Source organism: Arachis duranensis, chromosome 9, assembly GCF_000817695.3.
Source record: "Arachis duranensis cultivar V14167 chromosome 9, aradu.V14167.gnm2.J7QH, whole genome shotgun sequence".
Taxonomy (NCBI): Eukaryota; Viridiplantae; Streptophyta; class Magnoliopsida; order Fabales; family Fabaceae; genus Arachis; species Arachis duranensis.
Window position 1 is genome coordinate 102,608,925 of NC_029780.3, and position 12,527 is coordinate 102,621,451.

General features: G+C 41.4%; 1 protein-coding gene across 1 annotated transcript; it reads left to right on the plus strand.

The window, feature by feature from the left end:
- Window positions 1–1,380: 1,380 nt before the first annotated feature.
- LOC107466466 (uncharacterized) lies at window positions 1,381–2,396 on the plus strand. Its single transcript, XM_016085444.1, has 3 exons — window positions 1,381–1,556; window positions 1,646–1,649; window positions 1,821–2,396. Exons 1-3 carry the CDS (start codon window positions 1,381–1,383, stop codon window positions 2,394–2,396), a joined length of 756 nt encoding a protein of 251 aa, XP_015940930.1.
- Window positions 2,397–12,527: the final 10,131 nt, after the last annotated feature.

The window sequence follows — 12,527 nt, forward strand, 5'->3', positions numbered from 1 at the left end:
TAACCACGTACTATATCATATTTAATCGATTAATATTCTCAAAACGCACGTAATTCTAGCGTTAAGCCATATGTAACTTCAAAACTTCTCAAAACATAAAAAAAAATCAAATAAACAATAGATCTTTGGTTGTTACCTATTTTTATAGATATTTGATTATATCTCGAACATTTGAGTACTTTAATTCACTATGTACACATTCAGGTACTGATTATTTGATTTCTTCTTCTATATAATAATTTGGGATTTGTTTTTATTTAAATTAAATAAATATAGTATTTACCAAAATAAATAAACGTTAAAGAAATTATTAAAATACATCTTCAGTCACATTTCGGGTATTGAGTGTCATTCTCCAAAATGACTACGTCTCGGATGCACTGACCTCGTACTGTGGTAGGGTGTCTACGAACCATATTTCGAGTGCAACCGTGATATGAATATAAGCATATCTCGAATACACTGTACCCGAGATACGCGCGTTTTCTAATTTGGGTCAATGCATCCGAGATAAGGGAAAAGATCCAAATGCCCCCTTAGCATCCGAGATATAACCAAGATTATAATTAGGGTCTCACCACCCAAGATATGTTGTAAAATAAGTCTATTTATAGAGACCATCCCAATACCTCTCCTCACAGAATTCACAAACTATTCTTTTCTTTCTCTTCTTTCGGTTTTGTTCTGATGGAGAATAATCAATACTTCTTTGTGGTGGTTTATCCGAATGGGATAGTCAGACACCGTGATGAAGGAGAGTTTTTTTAGTCTGACAACACTGTGATGTTGCGCACTTACCGGTTTGATACCCTGGTTACGCTAAAGTCGGTTATGCTGAGTAATATGGGAAGAGTAGGAACAAAGGAGGTTGGGAGGGTTGCATATAGATTTCTATATGCGCTTCCAAACGGTGGATTTACAAACCAGTTATTCTGGATAAATAGGGATCAGCATGTGAGGGTAATGTTCAGCGTACATGCACGACTGATGCCCCAACATGTGATGAAGTTGTATACTGCGGTCCGTGATGTAGTTGTTGGGGGTTGCAATTTCCTTTGGCTCCTGAAGTCGTGCTGCTCGAGACGACACCGACCTCATGATAGTGTCGATGATTCCGACAGTGAGGGCAATTCAACCTATGTTGTCGGGTCTGGGTCGTCAAGCGATACAGTGTCAGAAGATGAGTTTGTGTCGGAGACTCCCAACGGCAACGTTGGTAGGTTTTTGCTGCCTCTCCCTTTGGCCATTCCTCGACTGTCGGATGTTTCTAGCCATTATCAAACGTTGAACTCGGATGCAATGCAGCCGGACGATCTTTTGAAGGTTGGGGACGGAGAGGATTACAATACGGATACTGGGGTGAAATTCTGAATTAGGCATATGTTCAACAACCGAGAAGCAGTTCTAACAGTGGTGAAGAACTACAATATTCAACGGAATGCAGAGTACAGAATGCTGGAGTCAGATAGCCTTAAATATCACTATCGTTGCAAGCAATTCACGATTGGTTGTCCATGGAGTCTTCATATGGCATTGCGATATAACTTGAATTACTGGTATATTTTACGTTATATTGTGGATGCATTAGACTCTATACGTTAGTTTTTTGTTTAGCATGTTGTTGACATTGGAGCAAAATTTGTAGGCAGGTACATCGGTTCGGTGGATCACATACCTATCTGACACGAACTATGTCTTAGGACCATGCGCAACTGGATAGTGGGTTGATTTGCAAGGTCGTGTTACCTATGATAAAGACTGATCCATTGGTGTCTATCCCAGTGTTGTAAAGTGTTGTCCATCACATTTACCATTTTAAGCCCTCATATCGGAAGATATGGATGGAAAAACAAAAGGCGATTGCCAAGATCTATGGCGACTGGGAAGAGTCATATAATAGGATTTCGGCGCTCTTACAAGCTTTGCAGGAGTGCCTCCCAGGTACGATCCACGAATGCATTGTTGTCCCTTATTACAACGTGAATATGATTGACAGAGAGTGGAGTTGGTTTGATAAGGTTTTCTGGCCATTTCCTCTATGTATTGAAGCGTTTAAGCATTGCAAGCCATTTGTATCGGTGGACGGAACACATTTGTATGGCAAGTACAAGGGCATGCTTTTAATTGCTATGGCTCAAGATGGTAACAACAATATTCTTCCCATAGCTTTCTCATTAGTGGAGTTTGAGACAACGGAGTCATGGTCGTTTTTCCTCTCAAATTTGAGACAGCATGTTACTCCACAGCCAGGAATCCTGATTATATCAGATAGATCACAGGTCATTCGCGCTAATCTCAATGCACCTCACAGTGGATGGCATCCTCCATCAGCATATCATGCTTATTGCATCTGGCACATGGCTTCAAACTTCAATTCCAGGTTCAAATCGGCCTAAAATAAGAGGTACCTTATAAATGTTGCGTATAGTCCAAGTAAGGAGGGATGCGACTAGTACTTGGATACTTTGGGTACACTATCCGTGAGATGGTGGATTGGGATCTTCGTTTCAGGAAGGATTTGTGGTTGTAACATTGCGACGAAGGTCGTCGGTATGGTCACATGACGACGAACCTATCAGAGTGTATAAATGACGTACTAAAGGGAACGAGGAATCTTCTAATGGCAGCGATTGTTCGGGCAACGTATGAGAGGTTGCAACAGTTGTTCGTGCGTAGAGGATGGGAAGCACATGCTCAGTTATAGGATGGATAGATCTATTCGTAGCGGCTGTTGGCAGCTATAGATAAGAACAGAGAGAGTCTACCGATGTTGCAAGTCACCCATTGTGATCGTAGGGCATCCGTTTTTAGCGTGGAAGAGATGGAGCTAGTGGATGGTTGGTCACATACTTCATATGGGGTTCGTTTGATCGAGCGTACATGCGACTGCGGCCAGTTCTAGTAATTACATTACCCATGTCGACACGTCCTGGCGGCATGTGCAGTTGCGAGTATGGAGTAGGGTCATTTCGTGGACTCCGTGTACACGATGACCTCTGTATTCAAGGCATACGAGTCACGAGAGGGAGTTTTCACCGATATCAGACGAAAAGATGTGGCCTTCATAGTACGGTGCACGCCTAAAGCCCAACTCAGCCATGAGGGGGAAGGCATTGGGAAGGCTGGTATCCACACGGATCCAGATGGATGCCATTGAGCGCGCCGAGAAGAGATGTGGGCTCTGCCGCGGAGAAGGCCACACCAGACGTGGGTGTCCCAATGCGCTCCACTCGGATCCATGACGACGCATGCAATTTTGGGTTTAAGCCTTTTTATTCCAATGTTGTCACTTTGATGTAGTGATTGTTATTGAATGTGTTTAATGTGTAATAAAGCATAATTTCTGTATAACTAGTTACTTTCAATGTTACGGGCCTAATTTTCATCTACAATATTACAATATTTTTATAAAAAAAAACATATACCAAAATGGGTAAACAAATAGAGGATAAGTTTAGTAATACCTTGGATCTTTCCCCTTATCTCGGATGTATGATAAATGAATTTTTACCGGTATAGAAATTATCGAGTAATCAATCGTAGTATAGTCTAAACCAACGCAAAATCCATCATCAAACAATTCTACAATCTATAACCGAGAGTATTAGTCCCGAGTCGTTCTTCCCTAGCAATGCTACAAGGGTGTATGTTAGTGGTTAAGGGGTCTTTTGTGGCTTGAAGAGTGTGGCATAAAAGTGCTAATAAAAGAAAACAACAATCAATCAATATTAAAAGTCTTGGCCGAGGTTGAACATTGGAAATTCCATCACTATAGCTTCCTTCAATTGTGATAACAAAGGAGTGTTGCTTCACTTAGTTACCCCTAATTATAGAGGAAAGTCAAGTAAAAGTAACTAACTTAAGTCACAAGTCCTAGTCTTACCCTAGGGAAGTCTAGCTTTAGTGCACTCTAAGTCAATTAGCAATTCTCAATTCTTGATCAACAATTGACATCCATTATTCAAGTGTCTCCAATGACTCAACCACTAGGCCAAGTGAGGGGATGCTATTCCATATCTAAAGTTGGCATTTTCTCAAACATTTGGAGAGCAAGAATGAAAGACATAGTAAAATTGAGAAGAGGTTTAGAATCAAAGTGATTCAACACGATCTAGAGAGAGGTTGGAGTTTCTCTCTCTACAAATGTAACTAACTAAAAATATCTCAGAAAACTTGTAAAATGAGTCTATGGATGTGAATGTGTGTCAATCCCCTTCAATCCTTGGTTCTTATATGCAATTTGGCGCCAAAGTTGGTTGCTGAAACCTTCCAAAATCGCCAGGCACGTGTTGCAATAACAGAATCACGTGCGGACTACGACGCATGCGCGCACGCTGGTCGATTCTGCAATGTGCGCGCGAGCGCCTTGTGCGCGTACGCGTGCTTGGTCGAGATCAATTCTTTGGCTTTTTGTGCTTCTCTCCACTTGCATGCTTCCTTCCTTGCTCCTTTGATCCATGCCTAACCTATTTCAACCTGAGATTACTAGCAAATACATCAAGGCATCTTATGGAATCAAGGATGAATTAGAATTCATCAAAATAAGGCTTAAAAAGCATGTTTTTACACTTAAGCACAAATACGGGAGAGATAACAAAACCATGCCAATTCATAGGCTAAATGCGAGAAGAGGTTATCAAAATACTCTAAATTCAATACAAGATAAACCCTAAAAATGGGGTTTATCAACCCCCCCACACTTAAGCCTTAGCATGTCCTCATGCTAAAATAAGAAGGAACTAAAGGGTGTGACATTTATTGAATGCAACTAAACTATATAAACTTATCTAAATGCAACTATCTAAAGCAAATGGAAATGCTTAGTTCAAACAAATCAATTCCCAAGAGAACATGTGTAAGAACAATAGTTAGGGCAATAGGAGTTAAGTCCAAACCACAATTGCATTGAATTATCAAAAAGAGTTCAAACTTGCAAGATTATAGATAATATGGGTGAATACATGTAATTGAACTTTTGAACCCTCACCGGATGTGTATCCGCTCTATTCACTCAAGTGTTTAAGGGTTAATTCACTCAATTCTCTTCTAATCATGCTTTCCAAAATTTGATTTTCTTCTAACAATCAACACTTATTCAACGCATGCATACATTTATCATGAGGTCTTTCATTTAGGTTGTAATGGGGTTAAGGTTAAGGTAGGTTCATTTATGGTTAAGTGGACTAGAGTTTGGATCTTGGATTAGTATAGACTTTCCCACCTAACCTATATAATGACCTATACAAATTCAAACTACTCTAACTACCCATTCTTCACTTTTTCTTACATATTCATGCATCTTATTTCTTGATTCGTAACACTTATGCATTGATCCCCTTTTATTGAAATTTGATTAGCATAAACTTCCCCACCTAACTATATAATGACCTATACAAGTTCAAACTACTCTAACTACCCATTCTTCACTTTTTTCTTACATACTCATGCATTCTTATTTGATTCATAACACCTATGCATTGATTCCTTTTTATTGACTTCACTTTGGGGCATTTTGTCCCCCTTATTGCTCTTCTTTTTTCCTTTTCTTTCTTGTTCTATTTACATTTTTTTTCTTTTCTCTTCTTCTTTTTTTTTCACTTTTATTTATTTTTTTTTCTTTTCATCATTTTTTTTCAAACTATACATAAGGACATCAATGCATAAGGTTTATACATTCAATCAATATATGAATATGTTCCCAATTCTAAAATATGAAAGTGTACTACCCCTTTTATCCCATCCAATGTTCCCAAGCCTCTGAATAATAAACACTCTCACTAGCCTAGGCTAATCAAAGATCCAAACAAGGACTTTCATTGGTTTTCCGCCTTGGGCTTGTAATGTGCTAAAATGAGAATAAGTTGGTTAAGCATAGGCTCAAATTTGGCTAACAATGGAGAGTAAAAGGTTGGCTATTTGGGTAAGTGGGCTAATGAAATAATGGCCTCAATCATACAAATGCATTAATACAAGAAATAAATGGACATATAGAATCAAGCAAATCAAGGATCATAATCATAGAAAGAGAATAATTTCACACAAGAATGGAAAATAAGTGGTTATAAAATGTAACCACATCAATAGGCTCAAGTCTCACAAGCTTGTGTTCTTAATTCAATACATGATTCACAAAGTATGAAATTCAAGCATAAAGATATAGCTTCTTCAATCAATTGGGTTGGTGCCCTATGCCCTATAATTAAAATTCTTGGAAAATCTCAATATTTAACTAAGCATTGTTGTGATTGAAAAATTCAAAAATTCTCCCTAGTTTACCCATTTCTTTTTCACTTAAAACCAATTTCTTATGCAAAAAGGGTGACTAAGTTTCACTTAAAACATGATTTCTAATCACAACCACAAACTAAAAAGAAAGATATGCAAAAATGTATAAAGAAAAATCCAACTAAAAGTATGGAATCTATTGATGACAAGTCATCATATACCCATTTTTCAAGCTAATTTCACTTGTTTTATTAGTCTTTATGCACTTTCTTGCATCCTAAGTAAGTGATTTGGAATGAAAATGCATAACTTCTTTAACTCAAAATACATCAAATATATACAAAGGATATGCAAAGTAAGATAGCTAGTAAAGTGGCCAAAATGTTCACCGGTATCTAATGATGCCACCGGCTACCTCCCCACACTTAAGATCAAGCATCGTCCTCGATGCTAATCCTGAGGATCAGTGGAAGGTACAACGGTAGGCTCTGGCTCTGGCTGTGGCTGTGGGTGTGGGACCGGCTCCTCATGGGTCTGTGGTGGCTCTGTAGTGTCAGAAGCAACTGGAGGTGCATCCTGCTGAGTCGGCGCCTCCGCATCCTCCTCCTGATGATCCTGCTCATCGGAGGCCGGAGAGTCGGGAAGCGGAGGTAACTCAACGCCAAGAGAGATGAGCGCCTGATCCATCCGATCCAGTCGGCGTCTGACATGGAGCCTCTCGCGCTCTAAAAACCGAAATAGACGCTGGACCAGTAGGTAAGTCGGCTCAGGTGCTGAAGAAGAGACTGTCGAAGATGGGGCTGCTGAAGGTCCGGCTGTCCCTACCACCGCTCTAGCTCTAGATCGGCGTCTAGCCAGGGGTCTTTCAGTCACCCAAGTGCCCCAAGGAATAGTGACCTCCTTAGCACCGTCCTCTGGCGGCGGTGGTATCACATCATCATCATGGCTAGGAACATCCGCCAGTGATGCCATGCTGGTAATCAGGACAGGAAAAGGCAGGAGGCCACGAATATGGGCTCGCCACATGCTCTGTCAGATCAATCGGGGAAAATAAACTTTCTTTCCCTCCATAACACAGCCAATTAAGAGTAGCATCTCCATAGGGATCTCAGAAAAGTGAGTGGTGGGCAAGACGTAGTGAGCGAAGATCATCTGCCAAGTCTTGGCCTCCTTGTTCAAGTGTGCAAAGAGCATCCCTTTGGGCTTTGTGTTGCCCGAGTCCATGATCCAAGTAGCATCTGGTAAACCAATCACGCGCCTCAGCGCCTCATAGTCAAAGGTCATGGTATGGATAGCCATCTCTGCCTGCTGATGGGCACACATGTCATCAGTAATGTGCCGACACTGCAATGCCTCCTCTATAGCAGTCTCAGTAATCATAACCTCTTTACCCCTCACCTGAACTGAATCCAAAGTAGGACGGAAGAAGTTGCAATAGAATTCCTTAACCCAAGAAATGTTGATATCTCCCAAATCTCTGTCAACAAAATCTATACCCAACTCTAGGATGCGACTAGTGATGGCTCGTCTCACATCATTGGGTAGGAGTAATCTCTTCTCAGTATTCAGCTTCGTCTTTTGATAGTTTTGGAAGCGAAGCTCATAGTAAAGATTGGGAAACTTTGTTGGATTGGTAGAAGGTAGCAACTGATTTTCCTTTTCTTTTTTTCTTTGTCATTTAGAGGATTCTTAGCATAATTCTTATAAATGGAGGGGGTAGAAGGTGTAGAGTGTTTTCTTTTCTTGGAAGCAGTGGCTATAGCTTTTCCTTTATCCGACATCCTGAAAAATATGATAGCATATAAGCAATGAAACACTTAGCATGTAACAGAGAAGGCATGTTCAGGATATCAATTGGCTAATAAACAATCATGATGTTGAACTGAACTTGAAAAGAATTGGTAACAAGTAAGCATGAGTGAACAAGTAAACTAAGAATGCAATCTTCATTAAAGTCAACAACTCTTACTCAATAAGCATAAAATCATCATATTTTTGAAAGAATGGTTAAAGAGCGTTAAATGTGAGTAGAGGTTAATTGGTTAAAGAAATTAGTGAGTTAGAAAAGTGGATTAGTGGTATGACGATATTTAAGCTCAAATAAAAGAGAAGTTGTGGTTCATGTTCACAATGATTGGTGTAAATCCGGGAAGTCAAAAGGAAACGGAAATTAGCCCAAATTACAATAGAGATTAAGATGAAAACAGATTTCTTGAAAATTGGGCAGTATTCCGGCTTAAAATCGGATGTTCCCGGATAGCAAAATAGCACAAATAACATAGAAAACAACATCAATTAAGCACAACGGCAATCAGATAGCATTTAGCAACACAAATTGCAGAGAAGAGCAACCCAAAATCAATCATACAGCACCCAAGGAAACAAATAGCAAATTATGCACAAACAGAGTACTTATCAGGCCTAGAATCCTCTATCTAGTCCTAGCTACCTAACCGCAATTATTTCTATCTAACCTAACATACAAAGTTCCAATTCTAACTAACTACAAACAACTAACAGTAAGTAACATAAACAAAAAATTAAAAACAAGCAGAGTTGGAGCAAGAACCTGGGAGCAGAGGAACTAAGAATGGAAAGGAAATTGGGAGAGGGGCAGCAGAATCAGAAGTTGCGTCGCCGTGAATGGTGGCGGTTATGGCAGAAGAGCAGCGACGGTGGTTGGCAACAGGAGAACGAGAGACTGAGTGACAGAGGGTCGGCGATGGTGAAAGAAGGAGAGTGATAGAAGAATGTGAAAGAAGGAAAGAGAGGGAGGGGCCGCCGAGTGCTGTCGCCGGCAGTGACGGTGGAATGGCGGCGGAGATGGTGGCAGCGGTGGTTGGGTGTTTGACCGAAGGGAGGAGGAGGGAGTGAGGATGAGTGGGGTTGATGGTGAAGGACGGCGGTTGGTCGTGCGGTGGCGACGCTGCTGCCGCGGCAGTAATGGGGGAGAAGAAGAAAATGGAACGGTGAGGGAGAAGAAGAGAGGGTGCGCGACTGCGCAATGTTCTTTGTGCATTAGGGTTATCACCTTTTTTGAATCGGCGCGGGCGCGCACCTTGCGCGTCCGCGTACATTGATGAAAATTTGGGACCCACGCGTGAGCGTGCAGTGTGCTCTAGCGTGGATTGGCAGACTATGCAAGGGCGCGTGTGCGAACAGCGCGCGCACGCGTACATGTGGTTGGGCCTGAGGCTTAGGGTGGGCTTGATGCACGCCCAACTCTCGGGGCAAAAGCCTGGAGTGGCGGCAGCATGTAAGGGACGCGCGCGCGGCAAGTGCGCGTCCGCGTACGTTGGTAATCTGTGATAAGGCGCGCTAGCGCAATGCGTGCGCTCGCGTCTGTTCCTTCCTGGGCAAATGGGCGCGCACGCGGCAGGTGCGCGTCCGCGCAAATTGAGTTGGGCTGGGGGCTTAAAGTTGGCCTAGATCCGGCTCAACTCTCTGGGGCTTGGCTCAAAGAATTGCAGCAACAGATCGACGCGGGCGCGGCAGGTGCGCGTCCGTGTACATGTCCTTGTTCTCATGATCGGCGCGCACGCACGTAGTGCGCGTCAACGTGGATTGGGTTGGGCTCAGGGCATAGTGTTTGCCCAAGAGAAGCCCAACTCTCTAGAATGTGGGTGGTGATGCATCCGCTCAGGGACGCGTGCGCGTACATCGTGCGCGCGCGTCCACCCCTTTTTTTCAGAAAAATTATGCTGGGTGCTCTCCATACTGCTCATAACTCTTTATTCAATCAACCATCATACAATTCAAAAAATGCAATTTGATATTATTCATCTACTACTAAACACAACATACACGTGACTAAGCTAACAATTAAGTTGTACAAATAAATTTATATGAAACATCTACCTACAATGGTAACTCAAATCACTTATTAAGCAAATTTAAAAGAGTATGGAAAGAGTTTACCATGGTGGGGTGTCTCCCACCTAGCACTTTTAGTTTAAGTCCTTAAGTTGGACATTTTGATGGAGTCCTTGCTAGGGTGGCTTATGCTTGAACTCTTCTTCGAATCCCCACCAGTGTTTGCACTTCCAATAGCCTCCGGGATCCCAATTTAAACGTACAAGGCCTTCAAGGGGGCCTAAGCGTGTAACAAGGCCCCTAAGTTGATAGTGGTCTATGTATGTTCCGGGATCCCATACTTTATTTGTCAACCCCTTTTTTTCTTGATCTTCATGCTTCCAATAGGGTGACAAACTTATTGAATTCTCTTTGTAACTCATACTCATCATCCTAATTCCATTGAATTTGGCTTCACTCCACTTTTGAAACTCAAAGTTTGATCTTCCATCCTTTATGCACCTTGATTCAAATTGTCCACCAACATCTAATCCGTTCTTACTTTCTAGCCCGCAAAGAGTTCTAAGTTGACCGTCCATTTCTAACAACGCATATTGATATGGGCCGAGAAAATTAAAGGATGAGATGATTACCCACTCAATTTGTAATTGGGATGGCGACTTAGCAAGGAAGATATCCAATGGTCTTGACATTGTATGTTCCACTTCCTTTGGCTCCTCCATGATGATTTCCATCTTTTGATAACTTTCTTTAAATTCTTCTTGTTTGCTAACTTCCTCCAAACCTTTATCATTGATCAAGTCATGTGTTGGAGGTTGCGCAACCTCCTCAACATCGGTTTCACATTCGATGGGAGAAGCTTCAACAAGATCACCATTGTCACTTGATGTAGAGTTATTTTCGTTGATGGAACTTCCTTCTTGTTCAACCTCCTCTAGGTCTTCTTCCACTTCTTTATCTTCAACAATCTTCATTTCCTCCGCTTGTTGCAACACACACTCCATTTCCTTATGCTCAACTTGAGACTCTAAAGTCTCCCTCATACCTCCCTCTTTGGTTGCTTTTTCACAATCATCCGTGAACTCATTTCGGTTGTGATATGAATTGCTTGTGATGTGAATCCCAAGAATCCATCTTTTGACGGATGGTTGCTTGAAGCCGATCCATTTCTTCCTTGAGAAGATCCTTTGACTCTTGTTCCTCTTCACTAACATAAGTAGGATCATATGGCTCTTGGATTGATGGACATGGATTTTTTTCCGTGGAGGTTTGTGGCGGAAAGGAGAAATCATGATATGGTTGGAAAGGAGGTTCATCAAAGCGTGGCGGTGGGAGGGCATCTTGGTTGTTGGTAGAAGGTGAAATTATACGGGACATAAATTCTTGGAGAGTAGAGGTGAAACAAGTGAGTGCGGTTTGGAGCTCTTCTTGCTCTTGAAGAATGATACCAAGTGTATCATCCATGGGGACTCGGGTTGGGGGGTAAAGATGTTGGAGTGGTGGTGATTCAAGGGTTGCTTGTTCATAATCGTCACAAGGGTATGCATAGGGGGAATATAGACTTGGCTCATATGTAGGCAATTGGTGGAAATAAGGTGTGGGTTGAGAATATGGTGTATGGAATGATGGTGGTTGAGTAGTATAACCATGATAAGAATCATCATATCCATAGGAATGATATGCATTATAGGAAGGATTACCATCATAGTAACTTGAAGGGGAAGGTTGCGATGATGATTGCTCATATGGATATGGCTCTCTTCCTAAGAATTCATCTCTCCCATAATGTGAGCCATCATTCAAGTTTTCATCGCCTACAACAAAGTCATAGTCATATCCAAAACCACAAGGATGAGAATTCATAGTGGCAAATAGGAACAAAACTAATAGAGATCTAAAACTAATGAAAACTAACAAACAAACAAAAGACAAACATATTCACAATATTCACATATTTACGTTAACCAAAAACATGGCACTCATGTGCACTCCCCGGCAACGGCGCCATTTTGATAAATGAATTTTTGCCGGTATAGAAATTATCGAGTAATCAATCGTAGTATAGTCTAAACCGACGCAAAATCCATCATCAAACAATTCTACAATCTATAACCGAGAGTATTAGTCCCGAGTCGTTCTTCCCTAGGAATGCTACAAGGGTGTATGTTAGTGGTTAAGGGGTCTTTTGTGGCTTGAAGAGTGTGGCATAAAAGTGCTAATAAAAGAAAACAACAATCAATCAATATTAAAAGTCTTGGCCGAGGTTGAACATTGGAAGTTCCATCACTATAGCTTCCTTCAATTGTGATAACAAAGGAGTGTTGCTTCACTTAGTTAACCCCTAATTATAGAGGAAAGTCAAGTAAAAGTAACTAACTTAAGTCACAAGTCCTAGTCTTACCCTAGGAAAGTCTAGCTTTAGTGCACTCTAAGTCAATTAGCAATTCTCAATTCTTGATCAACAATTGACATCCATTATTCAAGTGTCT

Excerpts from the sequence above, each read along its gene's own strand:
- LOC107466466 (XM_016085444.1), top strand. The coding sequence starts at position 1,381 with ATGTTCAACAACCGAGAAGCAGTTCTAACAGTGGTGAAGAACTACAAT.